This window comes from Perca flavescens, chromosome 19 (genome assembly GCF_004354835.1).
Source record: "Perca flavescens isolate YP-PL-M2 chromosome 19, PFLA_1.0, whole genome shotgun sequence".
NCBI classification, from domain to species: domain Eukaryota; kingdom Metazoa; phylum Chordata; class Actinopteri; order Perciformes; family Percidae; genus Perca; species Perca flavescens.
The window spans coordinates 20,789,315-20,811,700 of NC_041349.1; the positions used below are offsets into that span (position 1 = coordinate 20,789,315).

The 22,386-nt window shown below is 40.1% G+C and overlaps 1 protein-coding gene across 10 annotated transcripts in view; it reads right to left on the bottom strand.

Annotated features, from left to right (window-relative positions):
* Positions 1-22,386, bottom strand: part of LOC114574022 (adhesion G protein-coupled receptor L3) — a 219,952-nt gene that overhangs the window by 119,327 nt on the left and 78,239 nt on the right. For 9 of the 10 annotated variants that reach the window (XM_028606304.1, XM_028606305.1, XM_028606303.1 and 6 more), the window contains exon 4: positions 8,864-9,077. In XM_028606304.1, coding sequence (XP_028462105.1) covers positions 8,864-9,077 — 214 coding nt within the window. Of the gene's footprint in view, positions 1-8,863; positions 9,078-9,173; positions 9,208-22,386 lie in introns of those variants that run through there. The other variant, XM_028606298.1, reaches the window with a different exon arrangement.

Genomic DNA, 22,386 nt, shown 5'->3' on the forward strand with positions numbered 1-22,386 from the left:
CTATTTGCTTATATTAAGACTATATTAAGTGCGTAAGGCTACTCCATGAATATGAATGTGTTTCCGCTTTCTTTAATGCATAAAGAAACAAAAAACAACACATTAGACAAAGACAAGACATTAACGCTGCAAAAAAAATGAAGACTAGGGTAATTTCAGCAATTTAGCACTGTACTTCCATAAACCTGCTGGGTTCACTTAAACCACCAAAGGCTTAGATATCCTGACTTTTATATGGGTCAAGCTCCACAGACATTGTATCCTACCCATAATGCAACTTCATAGCACCTTTCATTACATCCCCACTGCCTCCTTTATGCCCACTTCTTTCGAATCCCACATCTCCAGTTTGTAATGCAGGCTTTCTGTTAAAAAAGTGGAGAAAAAAAAAAAAAAAAAAAAAACCCTGATGACATCATTATGGTTCAAACTTTGGACAGCTTACCAAGCAATAAAACTGTCTGCACAGGTTGAGCTGTACTCCTTGTGACGAGTGCACCTCCATTAATTAAATGACGCTATTTTTGTTGCCTTTAATGATAAATAACTGAGACGCATAGCAACCACTGTTTCATCTGAGTACATGCACACGGCCAGAATACTTTTTTATGGTGACATACTACAACGTAACTATTCCATTTTTGATACAACACTGCTATATCCTGCCTGTACACTATGATCAAATGCTGAAAACCAAACCAGGACAAGGGATATGTGGGAGAATATGAAGCAGATGGTCACACTCTCATATGTGCCTAACCACCCTCAGAGCTGAGGGCAAGTGAGGACAGGTAGGCATAAGCTTTTGTTTTAAGCTGTTTGGAATTACAACTGTCATGTCGGTGTTTTGTATACATCTTAGCTGGTCATAAACAATATACATTTTTAGTTAATAGCAATTGTAACTTACATATTCAAATAAAAGTGTCAGTGTACATCTTAACTTCCCCTTGCTTTTCTTGCTGTAGTTTTTTTGGCCACTGGGCAACGCATGGACCTCAGAATTTTGATTTTCTTCCCAGAAAACCGACACCCATAACATGCTGCTTGAGATGAGAGGATTTAAATGAAGATGGGCAAAAAAAAAAAAAAAAAAGCCGAAGAGGATTCTTCAGTTAATCCTACTCTCCTGCTCAAACAAATATCTCATCAAATCCTTCAACTCTGAAATAAGGTCAGAAGCCAAGGATAATGAGAACTGGTACATATAGGAAAGATCACCGCCAAAGGAGAAAGTATCCTCCCATCTGCTTTCCCCTTCTTATCACTCAATCATTCTTGTCCTTCTGTCAGCACGTTTTCATCCGACGGGAGAGGAGTCATTTGTCTTGTGCCTTTCAGCCCAAGTGTGCTGAAGTAAATAATGGCCTGGAAGCATATATTTTCCACATAAACATCATTAACAGGAAGGTTGTCAAATATCAACTGTCACAAAGCCAGCAGGTTCAAATCACAGGTTGTGCTCATTTAGTTTTATCGTCCTCAAGAGCCTCATCCAGCTGTGGTATCTATTAACCTTCATCATTAGTGTCATGTGCATAAACACAAAATGCTGGTAGAAAAAAAAAAAAAAAGTATTGTTCTTCTTTGTTCTTTAAAATGACAAGTATGATGACAAAGCATTGAAAAGAATCCCAGAGAGACTGAGGGGGAAAGAAATGAAAGTGATACAAAAGACAAAAGTGTGTGTGTGTGTGTGTGTGTGTGTGTGTACGTGTGTGTGGGTACATGTTTGTGTGTGTATGGGTTTGCACCTTCCTGACCTGCCTTTCTCCTTCAAAGGTTATGCACAGGCCTGCCACAATGCTATCAGCTGTCCCTTAAGGTGCCTGCTGAGGTCTACTGAGATATAAGGTGATATATAGCTTTGATATAGCCTGTAATTACTGGCCGTGAAGGCCACACCGCCTTGGGGAAAGGAAAAGGGGAACACAAAAAGAGGGAGGAGAGGAGACACTGGGAATCTGATGAGAAAAGGGTCACTGTTGTTTGATAGCACAAGTGCCCGGCCTCTCCAGTGATTTCACACAGTGGGAAATGGCACTAGATCTACACATGCTTTGGAGGGAGACGGAATCAACAGACGCCTCAGCTCCAAAACAATACGCTCCAAAAATAGCCCACAAGGGAATAGCAATGATTGCAAAAACCACAGGCTGCAGTATGTGTGTACACACTATGCAAATGGACTCAAATTGTGCTGAATTAATCCGTGGTAGCATGTTTCAATTACAGCATCATTAGCCTCCATCTAGCTTGCAACACGGCACCACCTATAGGTGACATGTTTATCCAGAGGCTGTGGATTCTGCACAGCCATGATGCTTACAGCACAAAGGGAGGAATGGCTAATGAAAGAGAGCCATTCATTTCGTCCTGTCACAGCATGGTGCGAGACAACCTTCATTTTGGGATGCATTACAGCTCTCACAAGCTCAGTGGTGTGCTATCACTCAGATACAGGCTGCTATTAGCTTTCGCTTAAAAGACTGTAATGGAAGCAAACGCCTTGCCGAAGTGGCCCAGTATACACTTTAATGAGTGGGTTAAACTGGGAAAGGGAGCGCTCGGATTTGAAAGCTGAATATCAATGGAGCACTCTTAGAGGCTGGGGGAGCAGGGGGATTGAGCTGCCTAAATGTATATTGACAGCTCGCGAGAGCCGTTGACATGGCTGGGCATTTACCGGTGATGGATGCGAGTCTGGCACACAGACTAAGCCGGCAGCAGCGTGGCTCATCTTCAGATGGGATGTGAATGCTAACTAGCATGCTTGCCAGTCACCATGACTTAACTGGTGCCAGCAGGAGAGGCAGGTGGTACACAGGCGAGGGGAAAAAAGGGGGCAGAGTCCCACAAGAGGAAAATACTATCAGTGCATTTAGAAGCATGCTAATTTGATTTTAAGGTAATGCTCAGATTATTACACTTTAACCTGTTTATCTTTGTTGAATTAAACATGATTAGATTAGTCGCAAATCCCTTACTGACTCTGCTGTGTCCCAATTCTATGATACTGTATACATTTACTATGTAGTATTTGGTATACAGTTTTAGCAGGTAAAATACAATAAATCAACATGCTTTACCATTTTATGCCAACAGGAAATTCATAAATTATAAATTAAACTGCAACTTTAGATTTCAATGCCAATTAAACTTCACAAAGACGGAGCAAAAGTGTTTTCTAAATATTTAAAGTGCTAGTATTATGCTCATTTTCAGGTTCATAATTGTATTTAAATGTTGTACCAGATAGATTCTATTAAATAGGTTTATGTGGTTTTATTTTCAGAAAACACCATATATTTGTTGTGCTGCACATTGCTGCAGCTCAACTTTTCACCCTGTGTGTTGAGCTCTCTGTTTTAGCTACCGAGTGAGACATCTCACTTCTGTGCCATCTTTGTTTGGAGTCGCACATGTGCAGTAGCTAGGTAAGGACTGCTAGCCAGTCAGAAGCAGAGTATGAGGATGTACCACGCTAGCAGCTAGCCGAGCATTACGTGTGTTACAAAGTGACGCACCTTTGTCACGGAAGTAAAGGCTGGAATACAGCCTTTACTGTAGTCCAGCAAAGGGCCGCAGTCGAACCCTGGCCCGCTGCATTGAGGAGTAAACCTGTATGGGCGCCTGCTCTACCAAGTGAGCTATCTGGGTGCTCGAACAGTGTTTTCTGTTGGAGATGGTAAGTCCCTTTGGGGTGGAATTTGGGCTTTCTCACTTTGTAAACCTATAACGTGTATAAAAAAGATATATAACAATAAAGGAAAGGGAAACAGCCAAAAAGCATAATATGAGCACTTTAACACTTGTTTTCTAAGATCACCCCAGGAACTGGTTTCACCACTATTAGCAATGTATTTATTTGTTTGCAGCTGTGAGTAGCACCTCCATTTCCTTAGTGAATTGTAATGAGGGACAATATAAACCAAGTGATGTTGCCTACTGACTTTTTTTGAGTATACTTAATTTTGTCACTTTTCCAGTGTAAACACACTCAAAACCTGCTTTGAATTAGTGTGTAGTATTAAAATGGGAAACAGCCTGTAATTTTCTTAGAGCGGGAGATCATTTATAGACGGGGTGGACTACATTTAAGACAAATTATTACAATATCACATTGTCACCACCTTGCTGTGAGAATGTCAACCGCCTGAGCAGCACAACTTGAGTCCCATTCATATTAAGAGTGTTTTATAGTTGCAACATGCCTTACAGATTGCATCACTCTGGCTACCTGAACTTTCCACAGTGTCTGTCTTTATAAAACTATTACAGAGGGCGTTTGGATTTTCAACACTCACCAGAGATGTCAGTTAACCAGATGCAAATCATTGTGTTGGTTAGGGCCTGACTGATAAATCCACTGAGATGAGAATATTGGTGGACATAAGCTTATGCTAAATTATATTTGATATATAATATTTGTATGTATAAATGCCTGCCTATAAATAAGAAGAAATTACAGTGCAGAGATACCAAGGATATGTAATTTAGACACATTGTTGGCATTACATAATTTGTAAGCCAGAGAGCATTGACAAGTTTCTTTTTTAACTTTAAAGCGTCTTTTTCAGGGTATATATTTGCTACAAAAAAATAATTTAAGGGATCCGTATCAAAACTATATGTTTATGGTATGTGATTATATGACAATAATAGATATCAAGCGACATTTGTGAATATTTTTTTTCCTTCTGCTTGGAAATAACAATGTTTGAATCTGCCTTAAAAATACTATATTGATTCAGGCTATAGTGTCTATATACAAACAGTTAACAGTATTTATGCAAATTCACCACCACAAAAAAACATTAATGAATCCATCCATTTTCTGTCTTCCTTCTGTATTCTGTAGTCTACAACACATCCTTTAAGACATTAGCCCAGTAATCAAACAACTCATGGAAACCACAATTATTGTTACTGCGAACCATGTAAAGGCTTTGATCGCACAACTACATTGTTTGGGTTGTTTCCAGTGATTGGGTTATAGTGTGTATGTACACATACTGCATGAGCATTAGAAGGGGAGAAAGGAGACAGGAAAGAACGAGACGGGGGAGGAAAGTCAAGCTAAAATATTAATAAAGCGTGCGCTTGCATCTTTGCTGACGTCTACTCATTGGAGATTATAAAGTAGACAAGCTACTGAAGAAATAAGTATCTGTGGTAATACATTTAAGATTTACAAGACCTTGTGCTTACAGGCTACAAATTGGATCAAAGCACATTCATTGTAATTTAAAAAGAGAAAGCAACGCTGTGAACAAACAAAGACATCACATGGTCTTTGCTGAAATCATACAGTGTGCATCTAAAGTCAAATCTTTGGGCCCTGGCTTCAACCTCAGTCTGATCACAAGTCTTTGAAGACTTTCTCTGTTCAAATTGCTTGTTTCTGTTTCGCTCCCGTTTTCTTTTTAACCCTAATGAGCTCAGCCGCGGGTGCCTAGCAACGGCTCTGACAGCTCTACAATGAAATAGTCGGGGGTGGCGTTTGCTTGTTGTGCTAACCTCCGCATGCTAATGTGTAGCTGTGCCGCTACAGCCACAAATATCATTGAATCCTCTCACCCCATCCCTGCTTTGGCACTCTCCCTCACCACCCTTTCTCAATTCATACCACCCACACCTTTTATCCACTTTGCAACTTCCTCTCCCAAGACAAAGTGCTCTGGCTCTGAATTGGGTTGTATTTACCTTTTAGCCTCACTGAAACGCCCCGGTAGCAACAAGATGCTAAAAAGACTTGCTTTTCCCTGGTACTTTATGTTAGTTTTGTGTTGTTGACAGTAGCAGGACCCGTTGATTCATCCCTGCAGGGATTTTTAGTCTGAGTGGGCGGCTGGAGAACAAGGGAGCCACAGGGTGCATCAATTATCTGACAACATGTTTCAAACTACCATTTTTTACTATCAGCTGCTTTTCACACAGTGACTTATCTGAACTCTATGGTACCAAACTAAAAAGCCAAGAGCAATTGTTAGAAAAAGCCCAAAGGTCCATTCGTATATAAAAGGGTCCGTCCAATGTGAAACTAAAGCTTTGGAAATAAAAAGAGGTAGACAAACGTTAACACACAGTAGCAATTCAGATAAAGTCCATCCCTTCTAAGTGCTGCAATAAGTCAACAAATAGCTAAGATGGACCATACCAGGTTTGTTCACTCCAAACCTGTCTCGAGCTTTATAGTTTCTCTTGAATCCAGAGCACTTGGTTAAAATCCTGAAACTTGTGTATATATTACCTTAATGTTAGCAATCCATTATACTGCAAAAACCAAAGCAGGGTTAGACTACACTGTGTCTGACCTGACAAATAGGTTTCTAGGTCCTGGTTGGTGCACAACCGGGTCATAAATCTGAAAACAAGACTCACATGTGGCAGCAAAGCTCATCAAGTGCATCTTTTTATTTTTGCCAAATAACACGTATTCACATACAAAATGTATGACTGATATAGATTAGCCGCCAGGTAGGTAAGGTTTACTGGGATTCTTGAGCCAATTAAGCCATAACAGAGATATGTTGCTAAACCACACACCTTCCCAGAGGAGGGTTTTTCTATTCATTTTCAGGTTTTTGGTAATCTCAAGGGTTAGTCCTCATATTTATTGCACAAGTTGTTTCATGAACAAAACATGTCTCGAGGAGAGCCGCATTCAAATCCATTTTAGCCAACCTCAGGAGTGAATTGCAGAATCTGTCATTAACTGAAGATTAAGCCACTTATGTTTTAAAGATATTACAAGACTGTAAGTGTGGCTTTGTGTGTGTACATATTCATACATGCAAATATGTATGTTCCATCATTCTGAGTGGGGACTATGAACAGCTTCTTTTTATTATTGTTGTCATAATCTATAGAGCTTTAAAATGACTTCATATTGAAGAGCTTTGTGACCCTTTGTAAATGTAAAACGTTGACAGTATAAAAGAAAATATATTGTAAATTATGCCATGTCAAACCCTAGATATATATCAAAGTCAAACTGAAATTTGTATTCTCCTTATCACTTGTGCTAGGAAATAAATAACTATGATGTACTGTCCAGATTCCAGCAAATACCAAACAGAGATAAAACGACTTTGCTTCTTCCCTAAAGAACTTTGGAGTTGTCTTTAGTTTAATAAGATTGATAAATGATTTGTTTACTTCCTAAATCCTGTTATCTTCAGCAAAAATCGTGAAAACCAGTAGTCTGGAGAACCGGGCCAAACATACTCTCATACTTCTCATTAAAACAAAGAAAAAGAAACGGGACTCGGGTCTAGGCAGAAGAACAACTGTAAACAAAACATTAAATCCATGAGGAATCGTCTCAAAATTGAAGAACTTTTCATAATTAATAACGGCATGAAAACGGCTCAGGGGTGAAAAAGGTGAGAAGGATATTACCCCTCTGGGGGGTCGGGGGGCATGCTCCCCTGGACGAAAATTTTAAATATTCCATATTTTAAAGCATCAATCTGATGCATTTTGAGATGCATTTTTCTTCAACAGTACACTTCAACAGTGTAATATTTCAATATGTACTCATTAAAGTTAATTTGACTGGCAAAACAGTTAATGTCCTTCTGACATTATACAATAATAAAAGTCATAATTTTTAAAAACTAAAAAAGAAAAAAAAGAAGATCAATTTTTACTTCTTCCAACCATATGTTAAATAAAGAGTCAATGTGGATTTACATATTGCAATAATATCATAATCCTACAATGAATCATTGTGAAAACTAAACTTTACTACTTTGGCCAGGTCATCATCAAAAAAGCAAATTTATATATTAGTTGTCATGTAGGCCTACATTTATTAAAATCGTTTCATATAGCTAGACGTCTAAACTCTGGGACAAGGCCGTTATGTTTAAATACCTGGCATGCTAATTCCAAACCGACAGCTTTGTCAAGGCAGTTTGGGCTTCAGATAGTTTTTACACAGTGGTCATCGTTAATGACAAATCATGTTCCGCTATGAACGTGCACACACGTATTGTTTGTATCACGGTCGGTCAGTAAAGGCGCAGGCGCAGTCGCAACGGTAGCGGTTGTTGTCAGTAACTTACTCGTATGACAGAGTGCACGGACCGAAGCTTTTTGACTAGCATCTAATGACTACCAAGCACTTTCTTACCGCTGCTGCCGTCCAGTATCATCCTTCAACATGCGCTGCAGAAGCACCCGGCTCCCTCAGTTTGAGGCACCAAGTGCTAAACGGCTTCCCGTCTCCACCCTTTTCCTTTTGTCCTCTATTCATGCCCAGAGCCACGTGTCGAGCCGCGTTACCACGGAGACCACACCGGCACTTGTTCTATGGGCACCGCACTCTCACATTTCGGCAAAGACCTGCCCTACTTTGCATCTGATTGGCTAGAACTGGTTTCATTGGTAGGTGGAAGTTCGATGATTGGTTGAATCCAGCGCATCAAAACAAACCAGAACCCCCCTTAAACATTTTCTCATTGAATCTAAACGATTCACATAGGTCACCTATTTGGTTTCAAAACGTCGAATTTCGCCGAAAGGGGAGTGATTTTCATGTCCGAACTTAAATTTAAAAGGAAAAACAAATGTAAAACCTTTTAAGACTAAGGAGCCACGGATACCCTGATTAAACAATTTTCGGATGTATTTATGGAAACAAGAAGATGTGCCATCAACTTCCGTGGTTGGCTACTTACATAGTGGGCATGCCGTAGCTCTAGCCAATGGACGATCAACATTTTTATTCAACAAGCACACAGTGTTGGTTACGTACAACCTAAGCCCTCTGTCCCTGAATTCTACGTTGGCCAGGTTAAGACCATTTATCAAAATTCATACGAATCTGTCAAAAATAAATACAATTATGTCTTACCTTTGTGACATGATCTTGTATGCATCTGGCAGGTAACACCGCGTGTTCTCCATCTGTGCTGGGTCTGCGTCACAGATCTTGTCATCGGTGCGGCCGTAGTTGGCGCTCTCAATCATGATGACGTCTGTGCCCGGGCAGCGCAGCTCGATGGGATAGCTCTCGCACGACAGCTCCCTCCTCACCACCGCCATGGGGATGGGTGCTCGACTGAAGGCTGCAGAGGGGTAAAAAAAACAAAAAAAACAACGTTATGTAAGTATGAGTTATTCAGATTCCTTCATTTTCCACTTTAGTTGTATGATTTTTGCACCTAAGAGTGAAACCAACTTCATCCTGGAGTTAGGATTGGCTGAGACCAGAATAAAAACAAATATCTGTGTATTCCTACAGGAAAATACAATAACAGAGGGGAGGATCAGCAATCAAAAGGTCTGACACTGAGACATTCGAGACGAGGTTGTCCACCCCGGTCTAGAGAGTGTGGGCGGACAGGACACTGGTTGTTTGGAGTGGGAGGATGAGCAATACCACAGGGGCCCTTGAGAGGCCAGGAGTTGTGGAATGAGAGAATGTGAGATTGACACAGACCAAACATAAGGATATAGACACGGTGTGTGCATTTGGCTGTGAGAAAATAAACATTCATTACATGGGCATTCAACTGAGAAATTAGAGACAGACAGAGACAAAGAAACCAGAGCAGAGCGGGTCTCATGTAAATTTCCCTCCAGATAAATCATAAGGGCTGCTTCATTCTTTGTCTTTTAAGGTGATACAGTGCACTCCATTTAAGCACACAGTGGCAGGAGGCAGAGGGTCAAAAGGTGCTCGTTGCCTCAAGCCAAAGCTGATTTGGCAAAAATCTGCAGTTAATGCAGAGCCAAACTTCTCCTTGACACACACACACTCGCGCACACGCACACACACACATCTGTGGAGGCTCACACTCGTGCACAAGCAAGCATGTGCACAACAGACTGGAGGAGTTCTGTGTTTACAGCAAGAATAAAAAATGAGCGACAAACGTAAACATTGGCCTGAGTGACTGTAGGAGCACTTTGACAGTTATAGATTTTTTTTTTTTTATAAACATCCTTTCAGACAAGCGCCTGAGCTGCAAGAGCCAGTGCTAGATGACGTGCAGCACAGACATTCATCAGTAGGGCTGGGTACCGAATTCAATACTTTTTAGGCATCGACCAAATTGCCTCTAAAGTATCGAGTATCGAAAAATGCCTCGTCATTCAATAGCAAATTTCCATACCTAAGTCTCATCAGCGTCAGTGAGCCAATAACCATGCAGCATGCTTCTACCAAGATCTTAAATGTTTGTGATTGGCTGTCTAACATGTCGCAGAGGCATGCAGGAAAAAACTGTACACAGAGACGGGGCCCACATAGTAGGAGCTGAAAAATAAATTAAAAGATTTGTGCCTTAATGTGTAATGTTGTAATTTATTTTTGTTTTCATAAAATTGGTATCGAAAAAAAGTATCGTTTAGGAGCTGGTATCCAAGTCACAGTACTGGTATTATCATGGAATATTTTTAAATATTATATACCCAGCCTTATTCATCAGGGAGGACAACGGGACAAAAGGCAGTGTTTCCACATGTGAAAATAGTCAATATCATCTGAAAGCAATATCATGACGTATTGTCACATTTGCTGTACATTGGTAAAAATAAATTAAACAATGTCTTTATGTCGTGATTCTGTAAGTCTCTCTCTCTCTCTCTCTCTCTCTCTCTCTCTCTCTCTCTCTCTCTCTCTCTTCAGTGTGACAGAATAATATCAACTTTAGCTCCACTTTTTCTGAGCTTTCAACCACACCTCAATGGAATGACCATTTGTTACCCAAAACACAACAACTACTGTAGTAAGTGGACCTTGAGTTAAAATGATTTAGTTGTACATCAGTGTTTCCCACACATAGACTATTGTGTGGCGGTGCGCCTCACTATCAACACCGGTCGCCGCACATTGCGTTGTTATTCTTTTTTTTTTTCTTAAACGCTATTTAAAATACATTCTTCTGCATTTCCTTTCCCTGCTCTCCTCCGTCTCTCTGTCACTTGTGTCTCGCTCACACACACAGACACACACACACACACACACACACACACACACACACACACACACACACACACACACACACACACACACACAAACCCTCCTACCGTGCGGTGTTTGGTGTTTTTAAGCCCCCAACGTCGCCTTTTAGGTAGCGCAGCAATGGTTATAGTGAGGGTAAGCTGCCTGTAAGGCGACGTTGGAAGCTTAAAACACCATCGATCCCACTGTGCACACAGCGTCCGTCTCCATCAAGGAGAGAAGACGGCTGGCGAAATTCACAAGTTCACGAAAGGTTGGTATCTATCTCGTGAAGACCTTTACACAATCACACAATCACCGACCCGACTCTTAGCAAACAAGCGATTGTGCCGGCTTTAGAAAGTTAACTAGTCGCCGTAAAATGCAGTTGGGTTGTCGAGGTCAAAACACTATATGTAGCAGCTGTGAATCATATCACTCTTAAAAACAAAAATAGGCTGCAATACATTACTAAAGTGTGTGGAAAAATTTCCTTGAACTCTCTGACTGACTTAAAATCTCTATATGAGACAAGGACCCTGAAGAAGGCCCAGTCAGTCCTGGCTGATATAAACCACCCCTTGAACAGCTACTTCATGTTGTTGCCGTCTGGCCGCAGATTCTGTCTTCCTAAATGCAGGACAAACAGACACAAAAACTCTTTTGTTCCTGCTGCTATAGGTTTTGTTAATAATTCATTGTGAGATGTGGACTTTGTGTAGTATGTATTTACTTGTGTTCTCCATCTATAGTGTCTGTTGTCTGTATGGCTTATGTGTCGTTTATGTTGCACTTTATTTTGCTGCAAAACGAATTGCCCCTCGGGGATAATAAAGACTCCTTGACCTTGACCTTGACAAACTAAGTGTCCGCCTCAGTTTTTGATCCCCCCCTCGGTGACACGGGGCAATATCCCCCCCACCCCCCGCCACAAATTGCTTCCTAATCTGTGGGAATCACTGCGTACATATTACAAAAAGATTTTAAAAGCAAATTTCTGGCGTCAATCATTTCGTTCTATCTGATGGTTTTAGGGTATGACATGCCCTGTCTGTGTGTTGTCATTCAGGAGATGGTAAAAATTGCTTCTTTCCTCTGGAAGCTGTAATAACGGCTATTTTCCGACAGAGGTTACATTAAAGTTTTTTCAGCATCGTTTTGTCTCATATGGCATTTAAATATTGTCCGAGTTAGATTGGACAGTCATGGTTAATTACGAATTGTAGGTGCAACATTATGACTTACTCTATATGGAATAAAACCACATAGAGAATATTTCTATACAATATACAATCTCTGCCATTTCCACTTCTTCAAATGTCATCCAGGTACCTCTTCTAATCTTTCCCTAAAAATAAACCCAAATCATGAGAGAAAAGACACAAAGACACACGGTGAGGTCAAACAACAAAAGAAGGCCCTCCTTATCGTGTCACTTCATTTTGTCTCAGAAATCATTCCGACCCCAACACAGCAAAAAAGCGCACTTGCAATGAAATACACCACAAATTAGAATAATTGTATTCATTCTGGTGATGAAAGCCATCAATTATCTTCCTCTTAATGGGAAGATTTATTCCGCCCCCTGAGAAGTATTGGCAGGATCACACCAAACTTCTTTGAAACTGTCAAACGCAGAAAAAAAGGATAACATAGGTTGACTCAGGCAGGTGCATTTAGATGAATGACAAATGAGTAATTGACTCTGAATGACAAAAAGACCAATTTTGCTTTGTTTATCTTCATTCTATTTCTTTTAAGAGCTGCCATCCAAAGTGTAGAAAAAAACCCCACAAAAAGCCATGTAAATTAATTTCCATTATGCAACCTTTTACTATGAATCTTGACTAATTTGATCTCTACAATTTTGCTCTATCAATAATTCTTCTAAGCCTTGTAACCCGGTAAGGCAATTCATTCCAACATCCCAAAAAGGGAAGCATTAAAAAACAGAGAGTAGCGAGCATGACGCTGTTAACATGGGCACCAGCAATCCCCTAATGCAGGCAAGTAAATGCATGCCAGTGGTGTCTCGGATTACCCGCCTAGTCAACAACTGTAGTGTAATTACATTTGTGCCCGGAGGCGGTGATTGATAGGGCTCATATTCCTCGGGTGCCAGAGCCAGCATCCTGCCCCACTCGCACGTATCGCTCTCTACCTGTACACATCATTGACAGAGCTATCCAAAATCGAAAAGGTCTTATAGAAAGTCCATCCTCTTATCTTAGGTCTATGTTCTTTTCATTTTATCTTTCTTCCCCTCCTTTCCAGCTTTTACTTTAGAAGAGCATTCATATGCAGAGTGTATCTCTTTTTTTCTCCACTGCAGATTCTCCCTGGATAATTCCACTGACAAGTGCACTGCGGAATATGAAAGAAAAAAAAAAAAGAAGTAGTAGTTTGGGGAAAGCAAACTGTAAGGGTCACGCTGGATACTTCCATTACTTTCACACCACAGAGCAGTGTATTTATTCACGATGCTCGCAAATGACATAACTCACAAATGAATATTTCAAAATATCAATTACTCACCAAAAAGGGCAACAGAAAGGTCAGAGAGAAAAACGGTCATTTGGATAATGTCGCTCCCCCGCAGAACATTTAAAAATCTCTCCGAGGGGGAAACGCTTTGGAGTTTTGGTAGTGGGATTGTTAATAGTGAGAGTAAGTACGAAGGGAGAAATGTTATTAGCTTATTTTGGGTCACTGACACATTACCTTGCCCTGCATTGAAGTGCAGATGTAGCAGAGTAACAATGACTTTTAAAAGTCATCATTCGTACCAAAACAGGGGCCAAAATAGGGGGTATTTTCATTTAATCTCCCAAGAAATCATGTCACGGAAAAGGAGTTAAGGTCAGTCACCACACATTATTACAGTGAGCCCATCTAAATGAGTCTCAACCACTCAGACAAACAGATGAGGGGGACACATGACAGCTCTCAACAACAGTAACATGGTTTCAGATCACTTTCAGGCTTAAGCTGAAGTGTGTAATCTCCGACACAGTGGGTCATTTCCCAATAGAAATAATAATGCTCCCTACGATTAGGCAGCCGGAAAGTCTGGTAAAGTGCCGAATATGTTCCCAGTAGGAAGAACATCTTTTTTTTGGCTATTAATATGTGAGGGTGTAATATTTGATATTTTTAAAAGAGGCTCAGTGTCTGCAGCAGGCAATACAAACTGAAACTGTATGTGTGTGCGGAGGGGGGTTGCATTCAAATGAACTCTGACTTCATTGAATTAATGTAAGATAGATGGAAGAGAGAGACGGAGACGGCGAGGGAGCCGATTCAACCGATCAAATGTCTCTTTTTCTACCGAGAAACGCTGGATGGGTCCGGCCCCCAGAGCTAGTGATTAATTAGCATATGAATCTGGATACCGTTATTTGATTAGACCAATGGCAGCCTGTCACACCCACTTCCTAGTTTGCAACAAATGACATTTTCTGGGGGTGGGAGAAAAAAGTAATTTGCAAGACTACTTTGAATTGCAACTCAGTAAAAAAAAAGTATAGCATTTTCAATAATGCATGAGGGATGATTTATCTTGAAGTGAGAAACAGTTCAGGCAAATTGTTCTCCCAAGTAAATTACGTTTACATATGGCCTAAGGCAAGCGAAATCTCACAGGCTTTTTTTCGCAGAATGCAGAATTATCGAGGAATTCAACTGTCAAAGAACTCTGCCGATGGAGCACTAAAGAGAACAGTATCAATAAAAGGTTTGTGCTTCATGAGAAAAATGTGAGGCTCATAATCGGTGCAATCACTTATGGCCAAGGTGGTCAAACAACTTCTGGAAAAAGTTTAACGGCTTTACAAATTCCACGTTTTGAAACGTGCAGCTGAACGACAGACAGTACCTCTGTAATGATGAATTTATGAGCTGACAGCGGGAACGATCGTGACAAACTTCTCAAATCGACTTGATGCCTTTCGACACATTGACCAATGATGCTGCTAAGCACAATTAGCATTACTCATTATGACAGGACCCAGATATCCATTCAACACGCCCAATGAACGAGCCATTTGTTTTGCTTCCACTTGCGTTCACTGACACCCATTTTAACACATTAATTGGCAACACACCACACACACTTGCAAATTCCAGCAGAGGGGAAAGACTGATGGTGTGTTTTTGCAGGGCGGCAATGGGTAAATGCGAGTTTCAAACCGTCAGTCAAACTGCCCATGATGCCTGGAGGGAAATTAGCTCCTCAGTGTTAACAAATTAGTTCAGAGGGAGGATCAGATACAGAGCAGTCATAATAAGCTACTGCACCACACTGGATCAAATTCCTCACATTTATTTATTTATTTAATTTTTTATGAGAAGTTACATGCAACCATCTACCTGAAGAAACTGAAAAGACAGGAGTCGTAACAGAGTAGCAGTGTATTGCTTTTTTCTTTCTTACTGTAACAATGTATTGACGCCGTGGAAGTTAATAAATTGGTTGCTAGATGGAGGGAAATCCGCAGAGCACAGCAACTTCCTCCCCCCGTTGATATACTTCCACTAGACAGTCACCTCATGTTTGCGTACACACAAGTAACAAATACAGTACATGTACCTTGCCATCACTCCATAAAGTCTTGATTCACATACTCAGAACACAGGGGTGAAGTGTCTTTCCATCCAGCAAGCACTTTCATTTAATTAATCACTACTTCAATTCATTAAGTGCATAGCACTTGGCAAAAAAAAAAAAAAAAAAAAAAAAGGAAATGGGAGGCAAGTCTCCCATCAAGGTCTTATGTTCAAAACCACTTTGGTGTGCAAAATTACAACATTAGTTGCTTAGGTCAAATCCACTTCAGCTTAGGAGAAATCAGTAATTCCCTTCAGTGTTGTTCAAGTAAGTTTGTATTTCTTTTTTTTTTTAGATTAGCTGAATTAGCAGAATATTAGTTGCTTTTAAGTGCTAATTCTGAGCAAATTTTGGTTGTTTCCCAATTTTCCTTCCTTAAATGTAAAAAGAGCTGAGATGTGTGTCCTGCTTTCTATCAGCAAAGTGACGTTTTGTCAGATGGTCCAAGCCGGAGGTGAGACTGTGGAGCTGGCAGCAGCTCCTGACAGCGAGCTGGGCTTTTGTTCAGCTCCCGTCATGTCTGACATCGTTTTGCTATTTCCTCTCTTTTCATTGCCTTCTCCCTCCTTCCTGTAACTCACCCGCATGGGCCTGGATCACTCTAGGGAACATCTCAGCCAAGACTAATGCACCTTGGCCCCCACCTACTGTATGGAGCCTCCTAGGCTCAAATGAACACAATCACTGTCACAACTCCCAGAGCAGGCATGACTCAACATGCCCCTATAGTAACACATGCCCTGATAGTAATTGAGGTCAAACAAAAGAAACAACAGGCTGATTTTCGTCTTGCGTGAGGGGGAAGAGGTCTTTTCCTTTACCACACATCATGAGATAGAATTGCCCAACAGCACACTGGAGGCATGAGCTTGGCTAAGTTTAGCATTGTGAACTGAGAACTGCAGTACAACCTCGCTAATCTAAACCTCCCAGGAAACTGACGTTGTTCAGTGCTCAGACAAGTAAAAGAACAGGGGCCAACATGCACACATGCACACTTTCTAAAACATCCTGAGGGAGCTATTTTTGTTTCGGCAAATTGGTGGTACTTCTTTCAGATTTGACAGCTCAATTTTTCCATGCAGGAGAATTTTTCCAAAAGGTACTATTCTTATACACCTCCTTATACCAGTCTTCAACTGAAGGATCACCATTAGAAATCCAAAAATGTAAGATGGTTGATATTCTTTCTTCAATACAATATTCCAGTTAGTGTTGCATTATTGTTGTTTTTTGCACTGTCCACTTCAGAAACTAATATATATTGAAAGGGGTGGTAGCTCAAAATCATATTTGACCAAGGTGCCCATTTTTTTTTTATTTGCTAATTTTCTAAATCCTTCGAATTTCAAAAACATACAGTATATGCATGTCTAGCAATGGAGGAAGTATTCAGATACTTTACTAAAGGAAATTAGCATTACTGCAGTACAAATATGCTTAATTTTAAATTTTACCTAGGTATAAATACCAAAGTACTACCAGCAAAATGTAAATGTTATGCTATATTATTAATGATGCATCAAAATGTAAGCAGCATTTTAATGTTGTAGCTTGTTGAAGTGAAGCAAATTTAACCCATAACCATCTATTTTAATCTATAACACGGCATCACATTTTCTTTTTAACATTTAAGTTGATGATATGCTTTTTTTTATCCAAATATTGACCTTCAATGTCACTACTAACTACAGTTGTTAAATAGAGTGTATATTTTGCATCTAAAATGTAGTTGAGTAGAAGTAGAAAGTTGCCTCAAGTACCTCAAACTTGTGCCTAAGAACCGTACGGGAATAAATGTACTTGCGTTTAGTGATCTGCAATAACTTCAATACTTACTCTGATCAGCATAATGTAACGTTTTTGTAAAACTGCTAAAAGTAATATTTGACTATTTGTTTGTAACCATGGTCAACAAAAATGATATTAAAAGACTTGTTTGTCAAGTTGCAGGCAGTGTGTAAAACTGCTGGGAATTCAAAGTGAGTTCTGCTTTTGCTTATTTTTTTCAATAAGAATTTGTTTTTTTTGGACTACTTTTTAAAAATACTATCTACTTCACAGCACATGCACATGTCTGATAAAGTCCAACCTCTATATCTCTTTCTTCACTTGAAGCACCATTTATGTGAACCATTATGTCACTTGACTGCACTTCATTTATTGCCATAGCAACCCTCAATATTGTACAAGCTCTATGAGCTCCTTTCACACAAGATACAGCACAAACCGATGAGGGTTGAACACCTAGAAAATGCTTTCTTCTTGTGATGAATAGGAAACCAGGCGATATCGCTGTCTAAATGGGTCCCAGGGGCTCCACTCATTATAGGTGTACTACTAGTGCAATAGTGAGCGCAAATAGAGCTGAAATCCGGCGCTAAGCTAACATACTGGCCACCAGTTTAACACCTTTGCAACCAAACCGATAACAACTGTCTGCTTTGGCACTACACCTTCGCAACCAAACTGATAACTGTCTGCTTTGGCACAATATATATATATATATATATATATATATATATATATATATATATATATATATATATATATATATATATATGTGTGTGTGTGTGTGTCTGTTGATCATGGCGATAGTAAAAAAAAAATTAAATAATAAAACTTAATCTGAGATGACCCCAATCAGCTGACAACAGCAAAATGAACACAACCCTCCACATCAATTTGACATGCAATAGCCAGTAATTAGCTGGAAGCTGATTAAAAAAAAATATATATTTTTCAACTTGAAACAAGCACACAGTGGGAGGGGGAGATAGGAACATCATTTACATAAAACAGCATATTGGTTGTTGATGAAATCATGAGATGGAATTTCCCTTATTGTTTCTGTATGAAAAAAATTGGAATTCAAGGAAGTAAAGAAGAGCATTTTTCAATTTCTCGTTATTTGAAGACAAAAACAGTCAAATTGAAGCTCTACGTCGAAGCGTTCTTGTATCAACTTTTGTTCGCATGATTCTATTTTATCAAAAGTATCCTTGCACAAGGACCGAACTCTGTGAATTACATTGCTGTGATTTGTTTTCTGCGGCAGAGCACGCTTGGAAATGAACCTAAGCCAATTCTCTTCCCCATACTCCTGCAAGTGGAATTTTTACTGCAGTGTAATATCCGAGGGGCAAAAGCATGAATTAATACCAATTAAAGCTCAGTGCTGTAATGTTTACTCACATAATGAGAAACAAGAAATTATTTAAATGACAAAATTAAAATGTGATTTCATGCATATGTATCTGTTATGTTTTTAGGTTAACAAAGACATTACTTCATATTTCTCTGATTATTTGTGCCAGTGGAGCCAATTTCATAATACCAAGCACTGGCTTAAAACAATTTTCCCACATACAATGACTACACATGTAGCACTAGACTCTTGAGTGCATGCAGATATTTTCACACACAGTGGATGGTAATAGTTTAAGCTGTACACACACACAGAATCCCGGAAAGGTATAATTCAAAAGGTATTTGAATGAGTGTAGATAACGCTGAGATGAAATGGGGAAACAGTTGGGGGTTGGGTGCGGGGGTTTGTCCTATATACTGTAAGAACCCAAAGGGTGGTGCAATCTGATGTGCTGGGTGGCATCAGCAGATTAAAGGCTGTCTGTATCTGTACTTAACTGCAAGCTGGTTCTTTTGTTACCTCCCCTGTGGTTTGTTCATTCTTACATGTGTTTGTATGTGCATTTGCCTATTTTAATACATTATGCATTGGGTCGGGGGTGTGTTTCCCTAGGGTATATTGCTATCTGGCGTATGCACCTCTGCGTAACATCGTTCAAGGATGACAATTTTTAAATCAGGCCCCCTGCTTGCTCTGCAACTCCTTCCTCCCTGAGCTACAACGTAACTGGCAAGGTGTACCACTGATTCAATCTTATGTTAATCCTTTCCCAGTGTCCCAGCCTGCCCTATAGTACAAGCCACCTCCTAGGCCATTTCAGTGGTTCCCTACTGTACATTTCTAGGAGGTCTCTTTCAGCTAATTGTACAAGCTTGTAGCAAAGCTAAATGCTTAGCATTGGTATACCCCCACTCAAGAAGTTGAAGAAAAAAAAAAAAAAAAAAGGTGTGTGTGAGACACTGTTGCAAAGGTGGATTTGTGAATAAAGGTTAAAGTCACAGGGGCAAAGTGAGATACAAGGTTGTCAGGAGAAGAAAACAGATTACCGCCTTACGGTTGGATGCCTCCGCCAACCACGTTACATCAATGTCCGTCTCAGTCTCCTTTAATATTTGTAGTGAAGACTTAAAGGTGCAGTAGGTAAGACTTATAAAACTAACTTTCTGTCATATTTGCTGAAACTGATGCTATGTTTGAGTAGAACTACATGAAGTAGGTAATTTAAAAAAAAAATCCAGCTCTGGCACCACCTACAGCCTGTAGTGTGATTTGCAAAATTCCACCGCTCCCTGTTCAGATGCTCCAATCAGGGCCGGGGGGGGTATCTAATTTCTCCCTTGTGGGGGGAGGGGCTTAGGAGACCGTTTTGGGCTTTAGCAGAAAGGGGGGAGAGACTGAGAAGTTGTCAATGTTCAAAGTGTTTGGCTAAGTCCTGGATCTTTGCAATCCTACCTACAGCACCTTAAAAAACAATTTATTTAAACATATTAGTGTATTTTGTTGGCAAAATGTGGATGCTTTACAAACTTCAACCCGGCAGCGCTGAAGATCTACACAATCACCAATTTCAAAATTAGTGTCGCCAATTCTGACCAAATGTCTCCCCTTCTAAGTATTGCCAGAAAAGCTTTTTTTGCAGAACATTATGATGTCACAAGGAAGTTGACCTTTGACGTTTTGGATATGACAAGTCATCACTTCATCATTTTGCTGAGGTGGACATTTGTGTGAAATGTAATAATTAGCATATGAATTCTTAAGTTATTCCCAAAAACGCATGTTGTGAGGTCACAAGGACTTTGACCTCCAAAATCTAATCAGTTCATCCTTGAGCCCAAGTGGATGTTTGTGCAAATTTGAAGAAATTACCTCCTGGGGGGTCCTGAGATATGTACACAAAAATAGGACGGACAACCCGAAAACCATAATGCCTCTTGCCACAGCTGTCGCCAGCGCGGAGGCATAAAAGGTGTTACAGGCAAAAACCTAGTGTTGGATATGGAGGTAATTGTGGAAAAAGAGATTTCTCAACCACCCACAGAGTGAAAAGTATGCAATCAAGGCAGTGCTGCTGAAATTAGCCTGGGTGGCTACGCTACATCTGAGACACACAGTTAAGATGATTTCCTTTGATCGTCTTTTCTTCCGCATTCAACATGACAGGTATCAGACAATGGGTTAGCGTGCGAAGATAATGAGCGCTGAATATGTATGAAGCAACATGTACGTGGTGTTCACACATCAAATCATCTGGCCGCAACTCTAAACATGTGGCATATTGGAATCCGACAACGGGCATAAAAAGCAGGAAATAGGAGGGAATGCCAGATGAGGCAAAACATGCCACACATGGTTTCACACAAGCAGGTGTAGAGCTGTAATGCATGATACCATTGAGACAGCCTTACGCCTTAAAAAACAACTGCTTTATTTGGCAAACCTGTTACTGAGAAGCTTCAGTGGCTGCATATCTTAGTTTAAGACTGCTGCACATGGTTGCTAGTTCTTCTTAAAAACGTCAGAGTCAAATCATCGTCATCTACTAGGTTGTTCAAAAGTTTGCTCAAAGATACAGCAACAGAAAAAGTTAAATTGCTTGTATTCTTATCTGCTAGTCAGAACATTGTAGCCTACATAGAGTTCCATGGACATAAAGCCATCATTATTTTACTTAGTCTGGGTTCACCTGTTTCAAGTGTCTTAATCCTACCTTCTATCTAACATACAGCAGGGGGCAACTCCACTCCAAAAAAAAAAAAAGTTAGATTCTATAGAAGTCTATGGGAAAATGACCCCACTTCTGCCTTGATTTATAACCATCAATAAACATTTTCCTAACAAGTGTATGGCGTCATTCGCTAGTTTCAAGTCTTCTTCAATACAGCATGATGTTCATTTTGTAAATGATGGTCCCATTTATTTTAAAATAGACATATCTATGGCACTGTGTACATTAAAATATTAAAATAGCCACAAACTAGTTTTTGCGTGTTGTCCATGTTTTCATCTTCATCTTAATTGCAACACTTCAGTTGACTAGAAATGTCTTGTTGAGCACTCTACCAACCAAGCTAGTGAGCTAGCCCTAGCATTAGCTGGTAACTTAAAAGAAAGTCTGCAGATTTTCAACCAGCTGCTGAAGAACGGCACAAGTACCCCGAGATCCGCGTTTAACCGCAAGTAAAATTCTGCTGGATGACTTGTGTCAGAAGAGTTGAAAATCAGCGACTTTTAGCGTTTAGCTTAGCTTAGGGGGTCATTCACCGCAGCTCTTCTCTTTTGTTCAAATATGTGTCACAAGGGGTCACACTGCTTCATTTTGAAGGGTCATGTCGTAAAAAGGTTGGGAACCACTACTTTAGGTTATGCAGGAAGTGCAATGGTGCCATGGAGGTCAGCAAGTTAGCTGCAGACATGTTGGCTAATCAGTCATGAAAAAGTCATTTTGCATTAGCAGTTCTTGCACTGCAACAATGAAAATACAAACCGTTGCTAATTATCAGGCAATATCTGAAGCTATAAGGAGCACCTCTTAACTTTTACATGCTTTTTAAAGGTGTGTATAATGCACTCCATTTTATTTATAACATGAAAATGTGTGTCAAACAGGCCCTATGGGTTAAATCCACACCTCCTAGTTAAAGGGTGGCCTCTGTGATCCTCGCCATGACC